This window comes from Caenorhabditis elegans, chromosome IV (assembly GCF_000002985.6).
Source record: "Caenorhabditis elegans chromosome IV".
Taxonomy (NCBI): Eukaryota; Metazoa; Nematoda; class Chromadorea; order Rhabditida; family Rhabditidae; genus Caenorhabditis; species Caenorhabditis elegans.
The window spans coordinates 1,801,461-1,820,920 of NC_003282.8; the positions used below are offsets into that span (position 1 = coordinate 1,801,461).

At 36.5% G+C, this 19,460-nt stretch overlaps 3 protein-coding genes across 4 annotated transcripts; all 3 read right to left on the minus strand.

Moving 5' to 3' along the window:
- Positions 1-645: 645 nt before the first annotated feature.
- Positions 646-2,522, minus strand: Y38C1BA.1 (uncharacterized protein; the record flags this gene model as incomplete). Its single annotated transcript, NM_067735.3, has 6 exons — positions 646-932; positions 1,472-1,609; positions 1,716-1,811; positions 1,858-1,976; positions 2,340-2,416; positions 2,472-2,522. 6 exons carry the CDS (start codon positions 2,520-2,522, stop codon positions 646-648), a joined length of 768 nt encoding a protein of 255 aa, NP_500136.1.
- Positions 2,523-3,566: 1,044 nt separating this feature from the next.
- On the minus strand, positions 3,567-13,658 carry snn-1 (ATP-grasp domain-containing protein; the record flags this gene model as incomplete). 2 transcript variants are annotated; one of them, NM_001380066.2, is made up of 7 exons in its annotated part: positions 13,509-13,658; positions 12,407-12,478; positions 6,620-7,052; positions 5,192-5,335; positions 4,771-5,041; positions 4,004-4,162; positions 3,567-3,930 (listed from the first exon to the last, which is right to left on the minus strand). In NM_001380066.2, the coding sequence occupies exons 3-7, from the start codon at positions 7,031-7,033 to the stop codon at positions 3,713-3,715; spliced, it is 1,206 nt and encodes a 401-aa protein (NP_001367951.1). In that variant the 5' UTR covers positions 7,034-7,052; positions 12,407-12,478; positions 13,509-13,658. The 2 variants fall into 2 exon arrangements, with proteins under 2 accessions (NP_001367951.1, NP_001367952.1); NM_001380065.1 differs by having other exon boundaries at positions 3,713-3,930; positions 13,509-13,639.
- A 2,273-nt stretch (positions 13,659-15,931) lies between these two features.
- col-109 (Nematode cuticle collagen N-terminal domain-containing protein) lies at positions 15,932-18,793 on the minus strand. Its single transcript, NM_067737.6, has 4 exons — positions 18,712-18,793; positions 17,778-17,857; positions 16,944-17,595; positions 15,932-16,262 (listed from the first exon to the last, which is right to left on the minus strand). The coding sequence occupies exons 1-4, from the start codon at positions 18,788-18,790 to the stop codon at positions 16,198-16,200; spliced, it is 876 nt and encodes a 291-aa protein (NP_500138.1). The 5' UTR covers positions 18,791-18,793; the 3' UTR covers positions 15,932-16,197.
- Between the last annotated feature and the right edge of the window lie 667 nt (positions 18,794-19,460).

A 19,460-nucleotide genomic window follows, 5' to 3' on the forward strand; every position in this document is an offset into this window, starting at 1 on the left:
TCGACTGAAAACTTTTAAAAATCTAAAAATACATGGAGTACTTTATTACGATATCCGATGATCATTTCAGACTACATTTAATGTATTTGGACCTGGCATCAGAATCAATTTGTATGAATAAGAGACCAGAATAATGCGCCAAAAACGTGAGGAAAAAAATTTCACTGAAATTTTTTTTGAGACCAAAAATTTCAATCAGAAAAAGCTCCAAAATTCACTATAAACCAAGTTTTAGAAGTAGTAGGGGAAGCTTCAACTTATAGGATTTTTAAATGGAAATTGAAAAGTTTCAGAAAATTCATTGAAAAATTGTTATAAAATTTTTCAGGACATGTTTTTAAAAAAAACAAGGGGCATAGGCTTAGGCTTAAGTTAGGCTGAGGCTAAGGCTTAGCCGTAGGACTAGGCTTAGGCTTAGGCTTAGTATTAGGCGTAGGATTAGGTTTGAGCTTAGACTTAGGCTTAGGAAATACTTTTAATGAAATAATTTTGAAAAAAAACTCGAATTAAAATCAGGGTAATTGACTGGAATTTATGTAGATTCTTTTGAAAAGTATCAATTTTTGGGTATTTGAAAAAATGGCAAACGGACATACAACAATAAATCTCGGACAAATAAAAAAAAAGTCAAAGTAAAAAAAGCAACTAACCGTCATAACAATATCCATCCAGCAAATTGAAGCACATAGTTGAGTCCTCAACCTCCCGAAACTTGATATAAACCAAAGCGACACGTGTATCTACAGTAACCTTCACCCATGGCCAAGTCCCTCCATGTGTCTTATCAGCAGCCAATCTCTCTTTCAGATGTTTGTTAATCCTTGCTATATTATCAGTCATTGACATTTCCGGAATCATTCCAACCATCCCACTGATCTTCACGCATTTTGTGGGTGCCAGGTAGCACTCAACGGGTTCTGCGGTAGTGTCGCCTGGAAGAAGGGGTAATTTTTGGTGGTTTTTAATTTTGAAATAAAGTTGACAACTGAGAAAATGTGGGAAATATTGATTTCTATATTTTTGTAATTTAAAACTTTTTGGCACAACTGACAGAAGCGGAGATATAATTTGTCAATGAAAATTGTAGTAAGAAGAATACCTACGTGCCTGCAACATGTAAACCTGCCTACAAGCCTACCTAAGTGCCTACAGGCGTAGCTAGATACGTACAGGCTTACCTACGTGCCTGCAACATTTCTACCGTTTAGCCACCTACCTACAAGCCTACCTAGGTACCTACAGGTTTACCTACGTGCCTACAAGCCTACATACGCGCCTACAGGCTTACCTACTTGTTCAAAACTTGCCACATGCCTGTATTTTGCAGTGTCAATTTTTAGGCTCCGTAACAAACAACAACAATGAAAATACGATTTTTTTTTCTTCTTAAAATTCGGTACTTTAATCGTGCTCCACTGACTTTTGTTGTCAGAATCGGAATTTTCAACTGATTTTTGATGAAAAAACTTACGATCTCCCCATCCCACAACAGCTTTAGGATTTCTTCGAATGTCACAAATATTAACGGGAATATCATTTTCATCGTCCACGTACGTCCACATCAGCTCACTGACTCGAGAGCGTTTTCGGTGGTGACAATAGAAAATTGCTGGAAATTCAAATTTTTGAGACTTCTGCATTTGCGCCAAAAATCTTGGGCACTACACAATGGGGGTCGATGCACCATACTTCACTCGAAAATATTTTTGACTTACCTGAAGTAACAACTAGTGAAATAAGCATTGGACACCAAAATTCCTTTGGGACCCATATCAAAAAGTCAATAGTGTATGTGATAGTTTTAACTGTTGCTGGAAAAAAATGTTTTAAAAATAAAACACGTATGCTAGTACTTACCCCAAAACATAAAATTGCAATTTTGAAAAATCCTAGTGTGAATAAAAATGATATGAATACATTGATAAATAAACCATAGCCACCAGATATTGCACAACGCGTGACCCATATCGTAATCTCTGAAATTTGACCATTTTGTGGCGGAGCTTGATAAGAATTTGGCGCAAAATTCAAATATTTTGGAATTGTACACTAATTTTGACTCGGAATTTAAGATTTGAAATGAACTTTGGTTTTAATATTTTTGGCGCGAAATTTGAAAATTTTTGAAAATTTTAATCTAATTATGGCGCGAAATCCAATTTTAAAAAATTCGGAATTTTTTTTTTATTTTCAAAGAATTCGGCTTAAAACTAATTTTGACGCAAAATTCAAAATTTTCAAAAAAATTTCGATAATTTTGGATCTTCAATTATTTTTTAATTGAGCATAAATTTTTAAGATCAAATATTTTTGGCGCGAATTTCAAAAAAAAAACTCACAATGTATACCACCTGACAAAACGTCGAATATTCATGAACATATCCCTAATACCATCTAGAACTATGAATTGAAATGTCTGAAATTTTAATTTTTTTTAAACTTTTTCAAATAAATAAATAAATAAATTATACCAATAAAAAATGTGTTCCATATTCGGTACACTCGTTTATGTTTCGAAGCATTCTGAAATTTAAAAAAAAAATTCTAAACGTTGAAAAAAGCGTAGAAAACATTAAAGTTATAAGGCTTCAAAAAAAAATTGCGGAAATGTTTTTTTTTGGAAGTTACTAAAAATTCGGAAAACTTTGAAAATTAAAAAATAATTTTAAGTTGTTATTCAGATTACATTTTTAACATTTTCCAGCCCGTTTAGTCCAAAATAGGCACCCAATTAGTTTTGGAAGGGCAATCAAATATTATAACAAAAAAAATACATTTTTTTACCAAAATTTCAAAAAAAAATCTTAACTTTGAAACAGTATTAGCACGAGAAATTTTTATTTTATTTTTCTCGTACGTTATTTTTAAAATTAATTTTTTCTTTGTAAAAACTAAAATTCAAAAAAATTCAAAAAAGTTTTGGAAAATTCCCAAAGTTAAACCAGTCCTAATTGAAAAACGTAAACATAAAATTTAGGGATTATAACAATTTTTAAATTTGCAAATTAATTTTATGAACAAACTTAAAACGGTAGAAAATTGAAAAATTATAGGCTATTGGACAATTTTTTTCAATTTTATCGATTTTCCAAATTAATGCATATTGATATTAATAACTGATATCTTAACTCTTATCTTTTTCGTTGATAATTTGAGTTTTAATTTTTCAAAACCAGGTTTAAATATTTAAACGAATTAAGCAAAAAAAAAGATTTCCAAATCTCTCAAATCAGAAAAAATAGAAACAAAAACATAATAAATCCGCATAAATGACACATTAGTACCTCAATATAGGTGAAAGAGCACGTGAGAGAGTAAGGGAAGACGAGAGACGCAGGCGGTACAAGACTCCGACAGAACACCCCGCGCGATGTTTATCTAAAGTGCATATTCTCGAGGAAATTAGGAAGGTTAGGTAGGTGAAATTGGGGAAAAACAGTGAAATTTTATAATAGTTTGATTTTATAATTATATGCTGCAAACAATTGTTTGCTGCAGGAAAAACTGTTCCGAGCAGTTGGTGTTGTCAAGTATCAAGCCCGTGGCTAGAAGTGATCAGAACAACTTTTTAAAAATTAATTTAATAGCTTTATTATTCTTATCTACTACCAAAACAAAAATAAAATAAATTATCAGAACCGCAAATACGAGATCAGGCAATTTTCAGACATTTTTCAAATTTTCAGTATTTCATACAACAAAAAAAATAAAATTATTCTCCAAAAAATCCGGCAAAAGTGCGCTTCAACTGTCCCATCGTGTCATCCACATATGACACAGATTCCCGGGATCCTGTACGTGGAATTTGTGGTGGTGGATCGTAATGATCCTTGTGACGCGACTCTACTTTGTCCGACATGTGGCCACGTGGCGGAGCAGCTGAAGAGCTTGAAGGGTGTGGTGGGAGACGGCGAGTTGGCACTGCGGGAGCTGGAAAAAATCAGAATGATTATTTTTGTTGAGAATTTTTGAAATTTTTTGAAAGTAAGAAAAAAAAAATTACCGGGTCCATGATTTCCATGACCATTAGTTACTGCTGAGGTAGTTGGCGAAGTTGCAGGAGGCTCAGCGGCTATTGGTGATGTGATCCTTGGAGCCACTAGAGCTCTGAGCAGTAGACTTGCTGCCCGGCGATCATCTTCGGCGGATTCCCCGAAGTATGCTGAAAGTTTTGTTTTAAATTTGTAGTCATTCAATGTAAAATTGAATTCTGTATACTTTTACAGTGGGAAGATTTTTGATAGCTCAACTCTCCGCGGAGTTGCGCGCGTTCAAAGTTCGGCGAGCGAGGGAGTGTGGGGTGAGGGGAGACGCAGAATGCTCTGCGTCTCCCCGCACCCCACACTCTCTTGCCACCATAACTTTGAAGCTGTATATTTCCTCGGGGCGCAAAGCTAACAAAATGTGTCCAACTATGATAATGTGCAGAATTTGGTGTTCTACAATTTTTGATTAAACACATTTTTAAAGCTTTGCTTTCCAGGAAGTTGTTGCTGTTCAAATTTGAAGAAGCATGGGTCAAGGGAGACGTAGAGGGGGTCTATCTAAAAGTTGTGTATCTCCACAGGGCGCAAAGTTATTAAAAAGTTGTCAACTAACCAAATTTGCAGAATTTTGTGTACTACAATTTGTTTCTTGACAACTTTTTGATAGCTCCACCTATCACGGAGTTTCGCGCGTTCAAAGATCATGCCGCAAAAGAGTATGGGGGAGGGGAGACGCAGAGTGCACTTTGTGTTTCTCCCCATCACACACTCTCTCGTCACCCACCTATAACATCATTAACGTCATGCACAAACTCCCGTCCCTCCTTCGAAACGAGAATGTCAATGGAGCATATATGCATTGGTCCCACGTGATCCGTGATGGCTTTCAGGTACTTTTTGTGCCTCTCACACGTGGAAATTTGCTCCAAAACGCTGGAGCCAACGTTGCTCTTCCAGTGTTTGCAGATTCCACGGCGAATGAAGGTTTTGTACTCGTGGCCTATTTTTTGGATGTGAAGGTCGTACTTGGCGTCGACGAACGGTTGCACTTCCACCTGGAAAATAATGTCATACATTTAAAAAAAAATCCCTGAAATTTAAATTTGTTAAAATATTTTCTTTCTATGTTTAGAGACCTAGTAAAGTTTTGAAATGTAATTTTGAACCTTCAAAATATTCAAAAATCTTTCAAATTTGCCGCCCACCTCGGTATCGCCTTTGCTCATAATTTGGAGCATTCCCTCGACGTCGCACAGCTCCTCGTGATTGTTCACTTTGATTTTTCCGATTCCCTGGAATCCCTCGTTCACTGAGACAACCATCGGGTAAGTCGACGATTGGCTTTGGTGCTGGAAAAAATTTGTCTTGATTTTTGAAGGTAAAGTTCAAATTTCTAATATATTTTGATGAGTACTCAATTTTTGGAAAAAGTTCGAAAATTTTATAATTTTTTGAAAAGCCTAAAGCTTAAAATTGTGCATGATTTTCAGTCGATTTTTTTAAATTTTTATTTGAATTTTATTTGTCTGTTTTCAATTTTTCATAATTTTTCGACTTTTACCAAAACCAAAAAGAAATTGTAGAAATCTTTCGAACAACAAATTTTTTTAAGTAATTTCGCTTATTTTCTCATTTTTTTAAACTTGAAATATCAAAACATTCATCGATTTTTCTTCAACTTTTCTAAAAAAGAAGCTTTATGGGATGATGCAAGTGAATTTTTCTACATTTCTCGACAATTTTTTGCAATGCAAGTAAGCAGCGAAATGACGCGAAATTCGCAATTTTTTTACATTTTTTTACAATTTTTTTACATTTCTCTACATTTCTCGACATGGGAAAAAACACTCATTTTTTGTCAAAACCACGTTAGTTCACGACTTTACCTTTCCAGACGTTCACGTTTGTTAAAAGTAGTGTAAAATGGGAAAAATAAAATAATTTGACAATTTTAAAAGATATATGCGTGTTGCAAAACAGACAAATATGAAAAATCAAACTTGATCATTTTTAAATTTTAGAATTCAAAACCACGTTGTGTGGCCACGCATATATCTTTTAAAATTGTCAAATTATTTTATTTTTCCCATTTTACACTACTTTTAACAAACGTGAACGTCTGAAAAGGTAAAGTCGTGAACTAAAGACGTGGTTTTGACAAAAAATGAGTGTTTTTTCCCATGTCGAGAAATGTAGAGAAATGTAAAAAAATTGTTAAAAAATGTTAAAAAATTGCGAATTTCGCGTCATTTTGCTGCTTACTTGCATTGCAAAAAAATTGTCGATTTTTTAGAAAAAACTAAAAAAATAAAAAATATATATATAACTGAAAACTGAACAATCAAAAATAATATAATTTCTACTTTTTTTTGTACTCAATAAATAACTACAACATCGGATAGGTTTTCAATTTTTTCAATTTTTCTGAGACAAAAAACCAGGAAAAAAGTTTTTTGGTTTGATCCTTTTAAAAATTAACAAAAAAATCGAAAAAAAAGCCAAAATATTTTTTTTAACCTAAAAATCGAAAAGGTTTGATTTTCTGTGATTAAATTTGATTTTAAAAACGTCTTTTTAATTTTAAAATTAAACAAATATTTTCGAAAAATAAAAAAATCGAGCCAAAAACTCACAAATTTATGAAAATGCGGATAATGAACAATAGGAAGCATTGGGATCGATGCACCATCAGACAATGTAATCTTTTTCAACTGCTTCTTCAGATTATTCCGATCCAAAAACGCTACCGCAGAGGTATGGGAGTTCAGAAATGGAATATGAGCAGCTATAAATGCTCGAGTGATTGTCTTCAACTGAGCACATCGAGTTGCTCCGGCTCCCAGAAAAACTGCGGATGGGGTGAACGTTCGGACGTCTTTTCCCGGTGTGTTCAGCTCGACTGTGCAGTTTTTCTCGGTGCACATTACGTCAAGCTCGTCGATGTCTCCTTGCTCCACGCGGATTGCATATTCTGTGTGATTGCGGAAATATTTTGACCAATCCACGTGGTGTGAGTCGATGACGAGAAGCACCTTGGCATCCTTCATTAGTGGCTCACCACGGCTTCTGGAATAAAAAATTTTCAGTTTTTCTTAAAAGTTTGAATTTCCATTGCTGATTGTGAGAGCTTTAATTTTATTTTAAAAATGACTTTTTTTAGATTAGAGTTAACCTAGATTTCTCCAAACAAATTTTGTTAAATTCACTTGAATTTCATTAATTTCCAGAAATAAGCTAAAATTTGTCCAAAATATTTCTGGAGAATTCTAAAAATTTCAGAATTTTTTCAGAGGATTTTTTAGCTTTTATGGCTTGTTACGTTGTTTTATAGAATTCTCGCTAGATTACTAGAATTTTTTGGACGTTTTTAGTCTAATAATTAGCCTAAGCCTAAGCCTAAGACTAAGCCTAAGCCTAACCCTCTTAAAAAGTTACAAGAAGGTTTTTCCTTGCGCTTGGAGCGCAAAAGAAAAGAAAAAGAGCTATTTAGACTTAGGGTGCCCATCTGGAATAAAATATAGGAAATCCTTATGACACGCTTAAGCCTAAGGGCCCGAAAGAAAAACTAGGATGCCCAACTGGAATAAAATATTGGAAATCCTAATGACACGCTTAAGCCTAAAGGCCCGAAAAACATACTAGGATGCCCAACTGGAATAAAATATTGGAAATCCTTATGACACACCGGCGGTATGGCGCGGCTTAAGCCTAAATAGCCACTTTTATCAAAATACATTTGAGCTCGTCTTGCGTTTTACAATAACTTCTCAGGCAACTCAAAAGTAATCTGTGGATATTTTTCAGTAATCTAAATGAAGATTATTTCTAAGAAACTTGGAAATTTTGTAATATTTGAAGGGATGCGAGCAATCTCTACATATTTGAGAGATTTTTTCTTAGTGAAGTTATAGAATGCCAATATTCAAATTAATATCTCATGGGAAGAAAAGTTCAAATTCTGTACCTGCGTATGTTTTTTTATAACTCCGTTCTTCCCACAAGAAAGGCCTTCTTCCCATGAGACAGGAATTCAAATATCGGCAGCATTCATAGGTACAGAATTCGAACCTTTCTTTACATGAGATAGGAATTTTATATCAACCAAATTAACCCTCCAGTAAAGTGGGACCTTTGATGAATATAATCACTCTGATGATATCTAATTCCGATGATTAATCCATTTTTCTTTCTCTCACACTTATGAACTAAAATGATTACTAAATTAAGGCGTGATATTCTCAGGTGTGAAAACATATGATATTTATTTTTAAGTTTAAATAAAGTTTTTTTTTTTATTTTTGCTAAAGAACGAATAGTTTACAACCGCCTCGCTCAAATGTATTTTGATAAAAGTGGCTATTTAGGCTTAAGCCGCGCCATACCGCCGGTGTGTCATAAGGATTTCCAATATTTTATTCCAGTTGGGCATCCTAGTTTTTTTTTCGGGCCCTTAGGCTTAAGCGTGCATTAAGGATTTCCTATATTTTATTCCAGTTGGGCACCCTAAGTCTAAATAGCTCTTTTTCTTTTCTTTTGCGCTCCAAGCGCAAGGAAAAACCTTCTTGTAACTTTTTAAGAGGGTTTCATATATTTTATTAAAATCGGGGCGAAGCCCTGATTTTAAATTCATATTGTTTTTTTTTGTCTTCCTCTATCCCTGCAAATAGGAAAGAGAATGTGTTCTTTCTGATGAAGTAAAAATCATCATAAAATCTTGAAAACTGAGAGCAGGAGGTAATATTTGAATATATTGGGTTGTAAATGTGTGTCTCTCTGTGGGTGGGGTGGCGATGTGTTGGCAGCCAACCCTTCAACGAACTGTATCTCCCGCCATCTCCCTTCAAAGTGAGAATTGGGTTACAAAAATTTGGGGGAATATGAAAAAATTGTAAGGATTTCAAAAATGTTAATTTTGAAACACCAGACCGAACCACTTTTTCTGGGCAAGAGGCAGAAAATTAATTTTTTGAAAACATTTCAAAGTGGCACAAAATTTTTTCAAAAATAAAATTTCACAAATTGTTAATAGATTTCATTTTTTATAAATATTGTTCATTGAACACAAAAAAGAAAACAAAGATTCATCAAAAAATGAGTGAAAAATCGCAAAAATTCGAAAAAATCAGTGCTGAAAAACTCGATTTTTTGGCGGTGCTGAAAAAAATTTTCACTAAAATTTTTTTGAAACTTAGTTTTTCGGATTTAGCGTCAAATTTTGAATCTATATAAAAAAACAAAATTGAAATTGATCTCAGATTGAGTGAATAATAAACGCTCAAAGTTGAAAAATGAACAACGCAAAAACGGCAGTAACTTGCTTCAAGGTCGATTATCTCAGTGCGTTTTCACTCAATTTTCAAAATTTTTTTGCTGTATCGCTTTAGAAATATTTTTAATTTCATTTTTTTTCTCAAAATTAAAATATCTCAAACGACCGCCATCCTACGAGAAGGGAAAAAAAAAGTTTTTGGAAAAAAATCAAAAATTTTTTTTCTGCCTCGATTTTCAAAATGAAAAAATCACTTTTTCGGAATAATTTTTACTTGAGAATGTGTAAAAAATCTTTTTCTACAAGAATTTCACCCTAAAACCAAAGATTTCTCAAAGAGAACAGCGCACGAAGCGGTGGTTTAAAAAAAAAACGCGAAAAAAACACACCGAAGGGGGGGGAGGTCGGAAATGCAAATTTTGACTTTGAAGCTCTCTAAAAGTGCTCACAGTAGACTAGCGCGGCAAGAGATATGTCGTAAAATATACATATCTGATCCTGTAACAGTAATTAGAGACCATATTTACAGCCAGTCTACATGCATCACTGTGGAGACTCTGTGGAGAGGGAGGAGGCAAGAGAAAGGGGAGGCAAGAGGGGGCGGGCGGGCACTGCTGAACCTTGAAAGCGCCGTAGCTCCGCTCACAATTGGAATTGAAAAATAAAAGTATATATTTGAAGTCAGCGTTAAAAGGAGAATATGATAGCATTTGAAATTTTGGAAATTGGTAAAGAATGAAAAAAAAGCCTCTGGAGCAAGGCTTGAAGCTCACAACTTCAGGAACGGGGCTCGAAGAACTCATGGGCAAAAATTTTTTGTTTGTCTCGCTTCTCATAGCAAAAATAATAAGATTTAAAACATAAAATTGATTATCCAACAAAAAACTGGTCCAGGAAAAGAGGGAAACTGAAAATTCGAGGTCAAAAATTAAATAAACTAAAATCGTTGAAAATGGAGAGCTGTGCTTTCAGCTTGCATTCGGTATTTATGCACTTATTACGAATTTAACATAAAATCCCATTTGATAGTGGAAAAATTTTCATTTTTCCAGCAAAAACGTCATTTTTTTGAGAAAATGCAGAAATTTGCGATTTCTGAAGTTATTTTTGATAATTTTCAAACAAAAATTATATTTTTGAGGACGAAATTTTCTGAAAAATACGTTTTTCGAAAAATTTACCCCAAAAAGTGCCAAACTGACCGACTTATGGCCGAAAGACCATCAAAAATCGCTAATTTGCACACCAAAAAAAAGGGGGGAACATGCAATTTTCGATTTCACACTAAAGAGCCCACTTCTATAGCTTAAAAGAGTCGTAGAATTTTTTCAAGATACACGTTGAAAAGCCCTCGTCAATTTGTATACACCCCTAAAAAATCGTGAAATAATCTCAAGTATTCGAATTTTCCTTCAATTAAAACCACCCGAAAATGACGGAAAATAGCGATTTTTGAGTTTGACTCAAAATATCTCGGCTCAATGAGCTCCAATCTTTCTGAAAAAAAGAATACAGAGGTAGGGCAAGCTTTTTGAAAAGACAGCAAAAAACCGCATCAAAATCCATCCACCCACCGTCAAGTTACACGCGCGTTTTCAAAGTGAAATCTTTTTGTCGACAAAAAGGGGCGGAGCGAGGGTCATTTTTTTTTGGATTTTGAAGCTTAATATCTCGGCTCCTGTAAATCGAAATTGGCTCAAAATTCACAAGAAAACTTATTTCACTGCCGTCCTCCTGTCATTAAATTTTCGTGAGCTTAGACAGAAAACTGACAAAACGCCAAACTTTCAAATTTAAAAAAATAGTTGAGGGTCATTTTGAAAACACCTTAAGCTTCATAACTCGGCGAGTTTTGATGGAATCAATTTGAAATTTTACACGAAAGCTTCTTAGTGGCCTATACGTCTCTGTGTTAAATTTCGCTTTGATCGGCCAACGGGAACCCTTTGAAAAATGAAAAAAACGCTGTAATCCTAACCCTAAATAGCGTCAGTGCTGCTGTAATCCTAACCCTAAATAGCGTCAGTGCTGCTGTAATCCTAACCCTAAATAGCGTCACTGACGCCAAGCCAAGGCATAAGTTTTAGCCTAGGTCTAAACCTAAGCCTAAGAGTAAGCTTAAGACTAAGCCTAACCCTACGCGAAAGCCTAAGCTTAAGACTAAGCCTAAGCCTAAGCCTAAACCAAAGCCTAGGCCTAAACCTGAGTAAGCCTTTCGCATGGTAAAATAATTTTTTCAAAAAAAATTAAAACTTCCAAAATGTTACCAGAGTATTTACCTAGCCTTGTACATATTTAAAATAATCGAATGTCTGCAAAAAGCTGTATTTCGAGCAATTTTACGGGTGTGAAATTTTTTATGATATATTATCAATAAAACTGACCAATTTTCAAAGATGGAGTAGCGTCAGTGGATTTTTTTTTGTTTTTTTTTTTTAATACACTTATAATGATTTAAGACAACCGAGTATCACATCAAAAAACTCTAAAAAATTTTAGATTTTTCAAAATTTCCGGACAAAGTTTTGGCAAATTGCCAAAATTTCGAAAAAATATGAGCTCTTGAGGAAATCCCAAGCAATGTCGCATGTTTCGACCCCTACAATGTTTTAATACAAATAATTGAATCAAAATCATTTACTATATATAAAGCGCTTATTCCGTTTGTCCATAGTTTGTAGTCTATGTAGTCTTTGTAGTCTGCGAAGTTTTAGCTTCTGGAGGGATAGTGAGTTGGGGGTTAGTGTAGGGATATAGTCGGGGTACTGTAGTGGTACAATAGTGGTACGGTAGGAATACTGTAGGGTTACGGTAGTTTCATAAAAAATTAATTTTCAGCCCCAGAAGTCGGGGGCCGCGCCGAAGGTGCGGTCCACGGCTGGTAAATAAATAAATAAATAAAAATTGGTTTTTTAAAGCAAAAATCTTTGATGTGCGTTTGTAAATTGTTCAATTCTTATAAATTTGTCATAAAATATTGGGTCCCATCACGAAAATTCCCAGGTTTTCGCGGCAGGATCGCTAAGTTTTGAAATTTGATCAAAACATGTCATGATTATACTCAAATGAAAGCTCTCTCTTGAGCCAAACTCAAATTTTTTATTAATTTTTTGTTTCGAACAATTTTAAAGCAAAATTCCAGCTAACAAACCTATCATGATTGAGTGACCTCTCCAGTGCAGCGGCAAGTGATTCCCGAGACTTGGCAGGTGACGTTGGAGCACTGAAATAAGTGAACATATCTGACAAAGTGATTTAAACACATGTTATCTTGGCAGCAGAACAGAATATAGAAAAAAAATGTGCGGGTTTCCATGGAGATACCCAGATTTGCATTTTCTCGGGAAAAATGAAGGAAATTCTCTGAGGAAAATTTCCCACGATTCTCTCATTTTACACTATATTTTATTTTTTTTTTATCTTTGGCAGTCTCAAAAGAGCCGCACACTACAATTTTAATGAATGTTTTCGCTAGCGGGTTTTTTGGTTCTTTCTTTTTTTTTTTTGAAGTGGATGACAAATTTTCTTGAGAATTTGTGTATTTTTTGAAATAAAACTTTTAATTTGAGCTTTTTAAATGATCTGGTGAAATTTTGGAATTTGAAAAGATCAGGTGGTTCAGATAAGTATAAACAAGCCCAGGTTTAGAATTAAGAGATTTGGAGCATTCCTGTGCTCCGCGAGCATTATCTGAACTGATAAGAATCTTTTAGAATCAATTTTTCAAACAAAAAAGTTCGAGCCTGTTCAGAAAAGTATAAACAAGCCTAGGCTTGGAGCTTTAGAGATTTGAAGCATGAGCGGCTCTGTGAGCCCGGGAGCTCCAGAATCAAATTTTTTTAAACCAAGCAATATGGGTGTCAAATTGATGCTATTGGCAGGCTGTACAACAATTCTGAACTGGAATTTGAAAAATCTGGAAAATGAAGCATATTGAGCTCTTTTTTTAAATTTTTGTCAGACAAAATTGACTGGAAACTGGGAAAAATATATTAAAAAAAGGTTTTTGAAAATTTCATTTGAATTTTCAGATTAAAAAGCTCAAGGCGGCCTAGGTTTGGAATTTTAGAGATTTGGAGGATCGGCTGCTCTGTGAGCTCCGGGAGCTCCAAACTCAAAATTTTTAAAAACCAAGCTATGTGGGTGTCAAATTCAAACTTTCAAAGTTTTCTAAACTGGAGTCTTCCCAGCCGGCCGAGCTCACGGAGCACACAAATATTTGAGATTTTTTATTTTATTTTAAAATTTCGTACCTTATCGTATTAGACACCTTATTAGCAATCGACTGAAATGAAAAAGAGCTCGGCGGTCCCGAGTTCACGTCATCCATTGGCTCACCCTCATCCTCGGAAAACGAGAATTTTCGCTTGAAGAAATTCATTTTCTGAAACTGGAAAATTGGATTTTCGTGAGCAAAAAAAGGGGGAAAAAGAGCAAAATGTCAGAGAGAAGCCACAAATTTTCTTAAAATTTCCCCAGAGACCTTTTCAACCCATAATTAGAGTTAAAAATAACTAGAAACAACTCAAAAACCAAAAAAAAAAACCATGAAATGTACATTTTGTGGGTGAAGGAGAAAAGGGGAAAGTGTCTGGAGGGGTTGAAGCTAAGGAAGTGAATAGAGAGAGAGAGAGAGAGCACAGAGAGAAACTTAGAGATAAAGAGAAAAAAGATGGAGGAAAGTGGCGAGGAATAGGGGCATCAATTTGAAAAGCGAGAACGTCAGTCCCCCTAAGGGGCCCCACAAACTTTTTGATGAAATTTTGAGATTGTTTAGAGGCAAGGTTGGTGGCCTAACATTTTTAGTTTAAGCTTTTAGGCTGTGTGATTAGAATTTTTGAATTCCCCTAGATTTTGCGGTTTAGAAAAGAATAAACATGGCTAGACTTTGAATTTTTGAGGAATGGGCTCGCGGAGCACCAAAAAGTGTCGATTTTCTGGAAACGGGCTCTTGCCGGTGCTCCGCGAGCCAAAACCCAGAAATTTCAGAACCTGGACAATATGAATATTATCTGAAAACACTAAACACGCTGATTCTGATACTTGTGTTCATTTTCCTCAAAAATTCAAATTTGTGCTTTTTAGAGCTGAAAGACACTGGGCTCCGCGAGCTCGAGACCGAAAAATTCAGGACTTGGACTATTTGAAATCTCTCATTGCTACAGTTTTTTTTAAAGAAAAATGTGAATACTTATTTGGAGCATTTCGAGCTTAAAAGAAGAAATTTCAAAATTTTTTCAAAGAAGAAGAGACTTTCAAAAAAAAAAAAAGAAACGTCACTTTTTAATTATGGCTTGACACTGGAAGATGTCTAATCAAATTTGAAGAAAAAATAGGAAAAAAAAGGAAGAAAAAAAAAGACTAACTCACGAAAGAAACTATTCGGGCCTTTTCAGTCATGGTTTTCAAATTTTAAAATCAGAAAAGTATATACATTACTAGGTTTAAGATCGCTGAGCACATCTGAGAGCTAGGAACTTTCCTCAAAATTTAAAGCTATTTGGAGAATTTAAAACGAAACATTTCTTAATTTCAAGAGATGTGTGGGTAATCTTGTATTCATTGAAGTGAAACAAGAAAGAAGGCGAGACGAAAAAGCGTATAATCCCGTAAAGTCGAAATGTTATACCCCCTTTTCTGCGTCGAAAAAAGGGGAGAAGCCGCATCCAAAATGCACATGGAGACGGAGAGAAACATGAAACAAAATCAAATGGAGCCGGGCGTAAGGAGAGTGGGTGAAATTTACATTTGGGTGAAAACTGAATTACCCAAAAAATACTAGTAGATGAGAGCGCAGACAATTTTTCGAGCCTCTGGAAAATGTAGAGAAAGCTCGAAAATTTGAACTTTTTAAATTTCAAAAATTTTTTATATTTTTGCGCCGAAAAATGTGAAATTTTATTTGAAAAAATGTCAGAAATTTCTGGGTACAAAAACTTTAGCATAGGATCTACATATTGGTTCATGTTAAAAATGCAAAAGTCTAGAGAAGCTCAGTGAAAATTCGAGAATCAAGTGTCAACGGAGGGACGGGGACACAATGATTGATAGCTGACTTACATGGCTTCTAGTGGTTTTTCTTGTTTTCCTTTTTGCTGGTTTGGGGGAGGGGGGGGGGGGGGGGGGGGAAAGCTCGTGTTGGAGCATGGTGCATCGACGCTAAAAAACTCGGAGTTTCGATATTTTCAGAAACTGATCTATTATTGTACAATGTACTTGTTCTAATGTCAGGTTTAACTGGGTACAAAAACTTTAGCATTTTTAATTTTAAGGCGACCTACGCCTACCTATTGCCAAATTAAAAGGGATTCATTCATAGAGAGTAGGCGTTTGTCAGGCACGCAGGCAGACATAAGGCAGGCTAGTAGGTAAATCCTGTCTGTTTGTCTCCTTGAATATATTGAAAAAGTCGTGATGATATACGATTTCAATCAAAACCAGGCATTATAAATACGAAAATAGGTCTTAGGGGTAGGCACGAAGGCCTACCTAACACTTATTCTAATTGTAAGTTTTTTCAACGTCGATGCACCATGTTTCTTATAAAAAAGCTTCCAAAAAATCTTTTTTTTAATCTGAAAAAAATATTCCAAACAAATTAATAAATCTTAGAACTTCTTAGTTTTTTTGCATTCCATGATGAAAATCAGACAAATTTTAACAAATCGCAGAATTGACCAGAGTTTGACGTTTTATGGGCACAAAGTATAATACAGACACACACACACACAAAAAGTGGAAAAAAAGTGGAATAGATTAATATTATCACACCCGAACACCCCGACGGCGCGGCGCAAGAAATGATGAAGAAGACGGATTTTTGACACGAATGCCTTCAGAACGTGTTGATGGTGCCAACACAGCTGCTGATGAAGAAGGGAAGAATTGGCAAGAAGAAGACTAGCAATAAAATAGGTGACGAGATGCTGAACAGTGAAGGATCTATCGGCGGGTTCCGTCCTCGAAGAAGACTCCTCCGTCGAGAGCACAGTACTTGGGGCAGATTCCTGGAAAATTAGGATGTTTTGGTTTTATTTGTGTCATGGCTGAATAGAGCCTTTGTGATAGGTAGGTTATAATTCCTATATGCCTACTAATCTGCCTACCTATGATTTTTTGTCTGAATGTTCGCTTAAAACTTGAAAAATGTAATATTGATGTGAATAAAGAGTTTATAAATTGTAGGTATGTATGCCCATGTGCATACTACGTGCCTTCGGCGTGCCTATCAGGTGATTAAGTGGATTTCGCGGGCCTACTACGTGACTACCACATGCCTACGCGCCTACCTACAACATATTTTCGAAATTATAATTTATGGATTTTTCAATATGTTGAATATATGAGACAAACAGACATGCTTTACCTACTTGCTTGTCCTGCCTACATGCCTCTTAGTGCCTTTTACGTGCCTATCAAGTGATTACTTGTGTTTTGCGTGCCTACTACAATCCTACCTGCCTATCAACCTATCTTCTTTTGCCTAATTGTATGTGTTCTGCTTTAAGCGTAAGGGCACATAGCATTCAAGTATCTACGTGCCTATTGCGTGCCTACTAGATGCCTGCTCGTCTATATGCGCATATTTTACCGAGTTTTGTCTATTTGTTAATTTAAAATTTAAAATTACACGGCCTACTTTTCTAATTTGTTTGCGGCCACGTAGCACAATCGGTAATCTAGCTCACCTCTCTCTCCTTGTGGTCCTGGAAGACCTGGTTGTCCTGGCTTTCCTGGTGGTCCAGCTTCTCCAACATTTCCTGGTGGCCCTGGTGGTCCTGGTGGCCCACTTTGTCCTGGCTGTCCATCTCTTCCTGGGGCTCCATCGTCTCCTGGTGCCCCGGTTGCTCCGGCGTCTCCCGGATTTCCTGGCTCTCCCGGCGTGGATGGTGTCGATTGAGCCGGTCGTCCTGGTTCTCCCTTCTCTCCGTCGTTTCCAGGTGCTCCAGAGTCTCCGGATGCTCCATTTGGTCCGACAGGTCCCGGTGTTCCTGGGGATCCTGGCCGTCCTGGATTACCTGGCCGTCCTGGTTGTCCACTGTTTCCAGTTGGTCCTTGTGGTCCTGGTGGTCCTGGTGGGCATGGATTGCATGGTGGAACGTCTTGCTCTTCGCACACAATCGGTGGTCTTCCAGGGGTTCCTGGTCGTCCTGGTGCTCCTGGAACTCCAGGCTTTCCGTTACGTCCTGGGAGTCCGGGCCGCCCTGGGTGTCCTGGCTTACAGCACCCGGCGCAACCGACCGCCTGACGCTTGTTGCGGATGGTGGTCAGGTTTCCAGCGATCGCGGCGGCAATCGGCTTCTTGTGACTGATTTCAGACATGATATCTCTGGCGGTCGACTGGAAAAAACGAATGGGGGAAAAGGTGATCAATTATTATTACACACTAGGTTATTCTATAATATTATTATCCTTAGAGGAGAGGGGGTCAAACCGGTTTGCTTGCGCAAATGGCCATGTGGCTGGAACGGTGAAGAAGCAGGTGAGAATTGAGAAAAAAAGAAGAGAAAAGGTGTGCTTACCTTGCAGAAAGTCATGTCTCGTTTCGTTTGCTGGTGGATCGAGTCGACAAAGTTGTAGATAATTGGCATGGAGATGCATACTGCAGAAAAAAAATTAACTTTGGAATTTTTTAACTGTAAAATACTGACAATCTACGGAAATTTATTTCATGTCACAAGTAGGTAGGCACAGTAGTCAGTAGGTAGGCATTAGTAGCACAAAAACCCGAATACCTTCAAAGTGAACTATGCCTGCCTGATGCCTAACTAGGTCATTGAAATACAAATTTGCAAAAAAAATTAGAAATTTTTTTGGAAATTTCAGAAAATCAAATTTTTTCGGCAATCAAAAAATTGAACTGTTTAATTTAGAGCTGAATGTGCCTGCCTACGCCTGCCTACGTGTTTGCCTATTTTATAAGTAAACAATCTGCCCTACCTTATGCTTACCTGCCTACAAGGTCGCCTAGACCTACTCCGTGTCTTCAATTTCCAAATCAGGCTACCTATGTTGGCCTATCTAAAAATAAGTATGTGTCTACTGGCGCCTACGGCTACCTCGTAACTTAAAAAAAAAATTGCCTGCCTGCCTGCCTTCAAGATAACCTACACCTACAAGACCACCCTACCTCGTGCCTACACGCCTATATGTCGTTAATCAAGCCGCCTGACATGTTTGGTCAGGTCAGGTTATGTCTACACGGTACAATCAAAAGGTACACACGCAGGGAGGCATAAGGCAGGCGCGTATGCCTGCCTACCTACCTTAGAAGCGACTAAAATTTTTCATTAAGCTATGTACGTTAAAATGATCAAAAACAAGATAAGAATCTATAATTAAATTTTTATTGTTCGAGACTCCAACGGTAAGGATTAAATCCCGAAATTCAAGGTATTTGATATGATTTTTATAAACTTCAAAGCTTAAATTATTTTCGAAATCAAAAGATCATACCTGAAAGAATAGCGAGGAAGGAGAATGTGACTGCCGAGTAGGTGACAGCCTTATAGGCTTTCTCTCGTGTGTCCTCCATACCCTGTGAGATAAGGAAACGTTAAAAGAAATTAAAGAAGTTAAGAGAAAACTAGTAAAAGTCAAAAAGGTCCAGTGTCATACACCTCCGAAATCTCTCTATAATCTGAGGTAAATTGCGTGTGTGCGTTCGAAAAGCGTGGGCGGGGCCAATGGAGACCGGATGACTGTTATATATGAAGGTGCGTGGTCGCGGACGCGGAACCGCGCGCCCGCCCTGTTGCGCTTCTTCGACTTCTTCTTCTTCTGCTTCTTGCGCAGAAGAGATGACAGGCATCAGAAAAAAGAAACATACAAGAGGATAGCGGGGGGAAGAAAACGACAGTAACCTCTTGGCACTTTCCATTTGTCTTATTGCCCTTTCGCGTATCGAATAAGGAAGGAACATGGAAGTGTAACCAGGGATTTTTTTCAGCGTCTAGATGGAAGTGTAATCCTTTGTATAAATCATCTTAATCCCTTACACCTTTCCAGGCGAAGCTGGCAATCCATTAGGCTTTAGGCTTGGATTTCGGAAATTTTTTCAATTGACAAAATTGCAATTCTCGGGCAATTTTTGACCTACCAAGTTTAGGCTTCAATCTTGAAAAAAATGTGTTTTAAACCGTCTAAGTTTACAGAAATTATCAAAATTATATTACCGGCAAGGCTAGAAAAAGGCAGAAATTCGG

Bases quoted from the DNA above. Each gene is read 5' to 3' on its own strand.
- col-109 (NM_067737.6), bottom strand. From the start codon at position 18,790: ATGGAGGACACACGAGAGAAAGCCTATAAGGCTGTCACCTACTCGGCA. The intron at 17,858-18,711 runs GTATGATCTTTT...TTTTTTCTGCAG, and splicing joins CTTCCTCGCTATTCTTTCAG to TATGCATCTCCATGCCAATT. The intron at 16,263-16,943 runs GTGAGCTAGATT...CTAATTTTCCAG, and splicing joins AGGACCACAAGGAGAGAGAG to GAATCTGCCCCAAGTACTGT.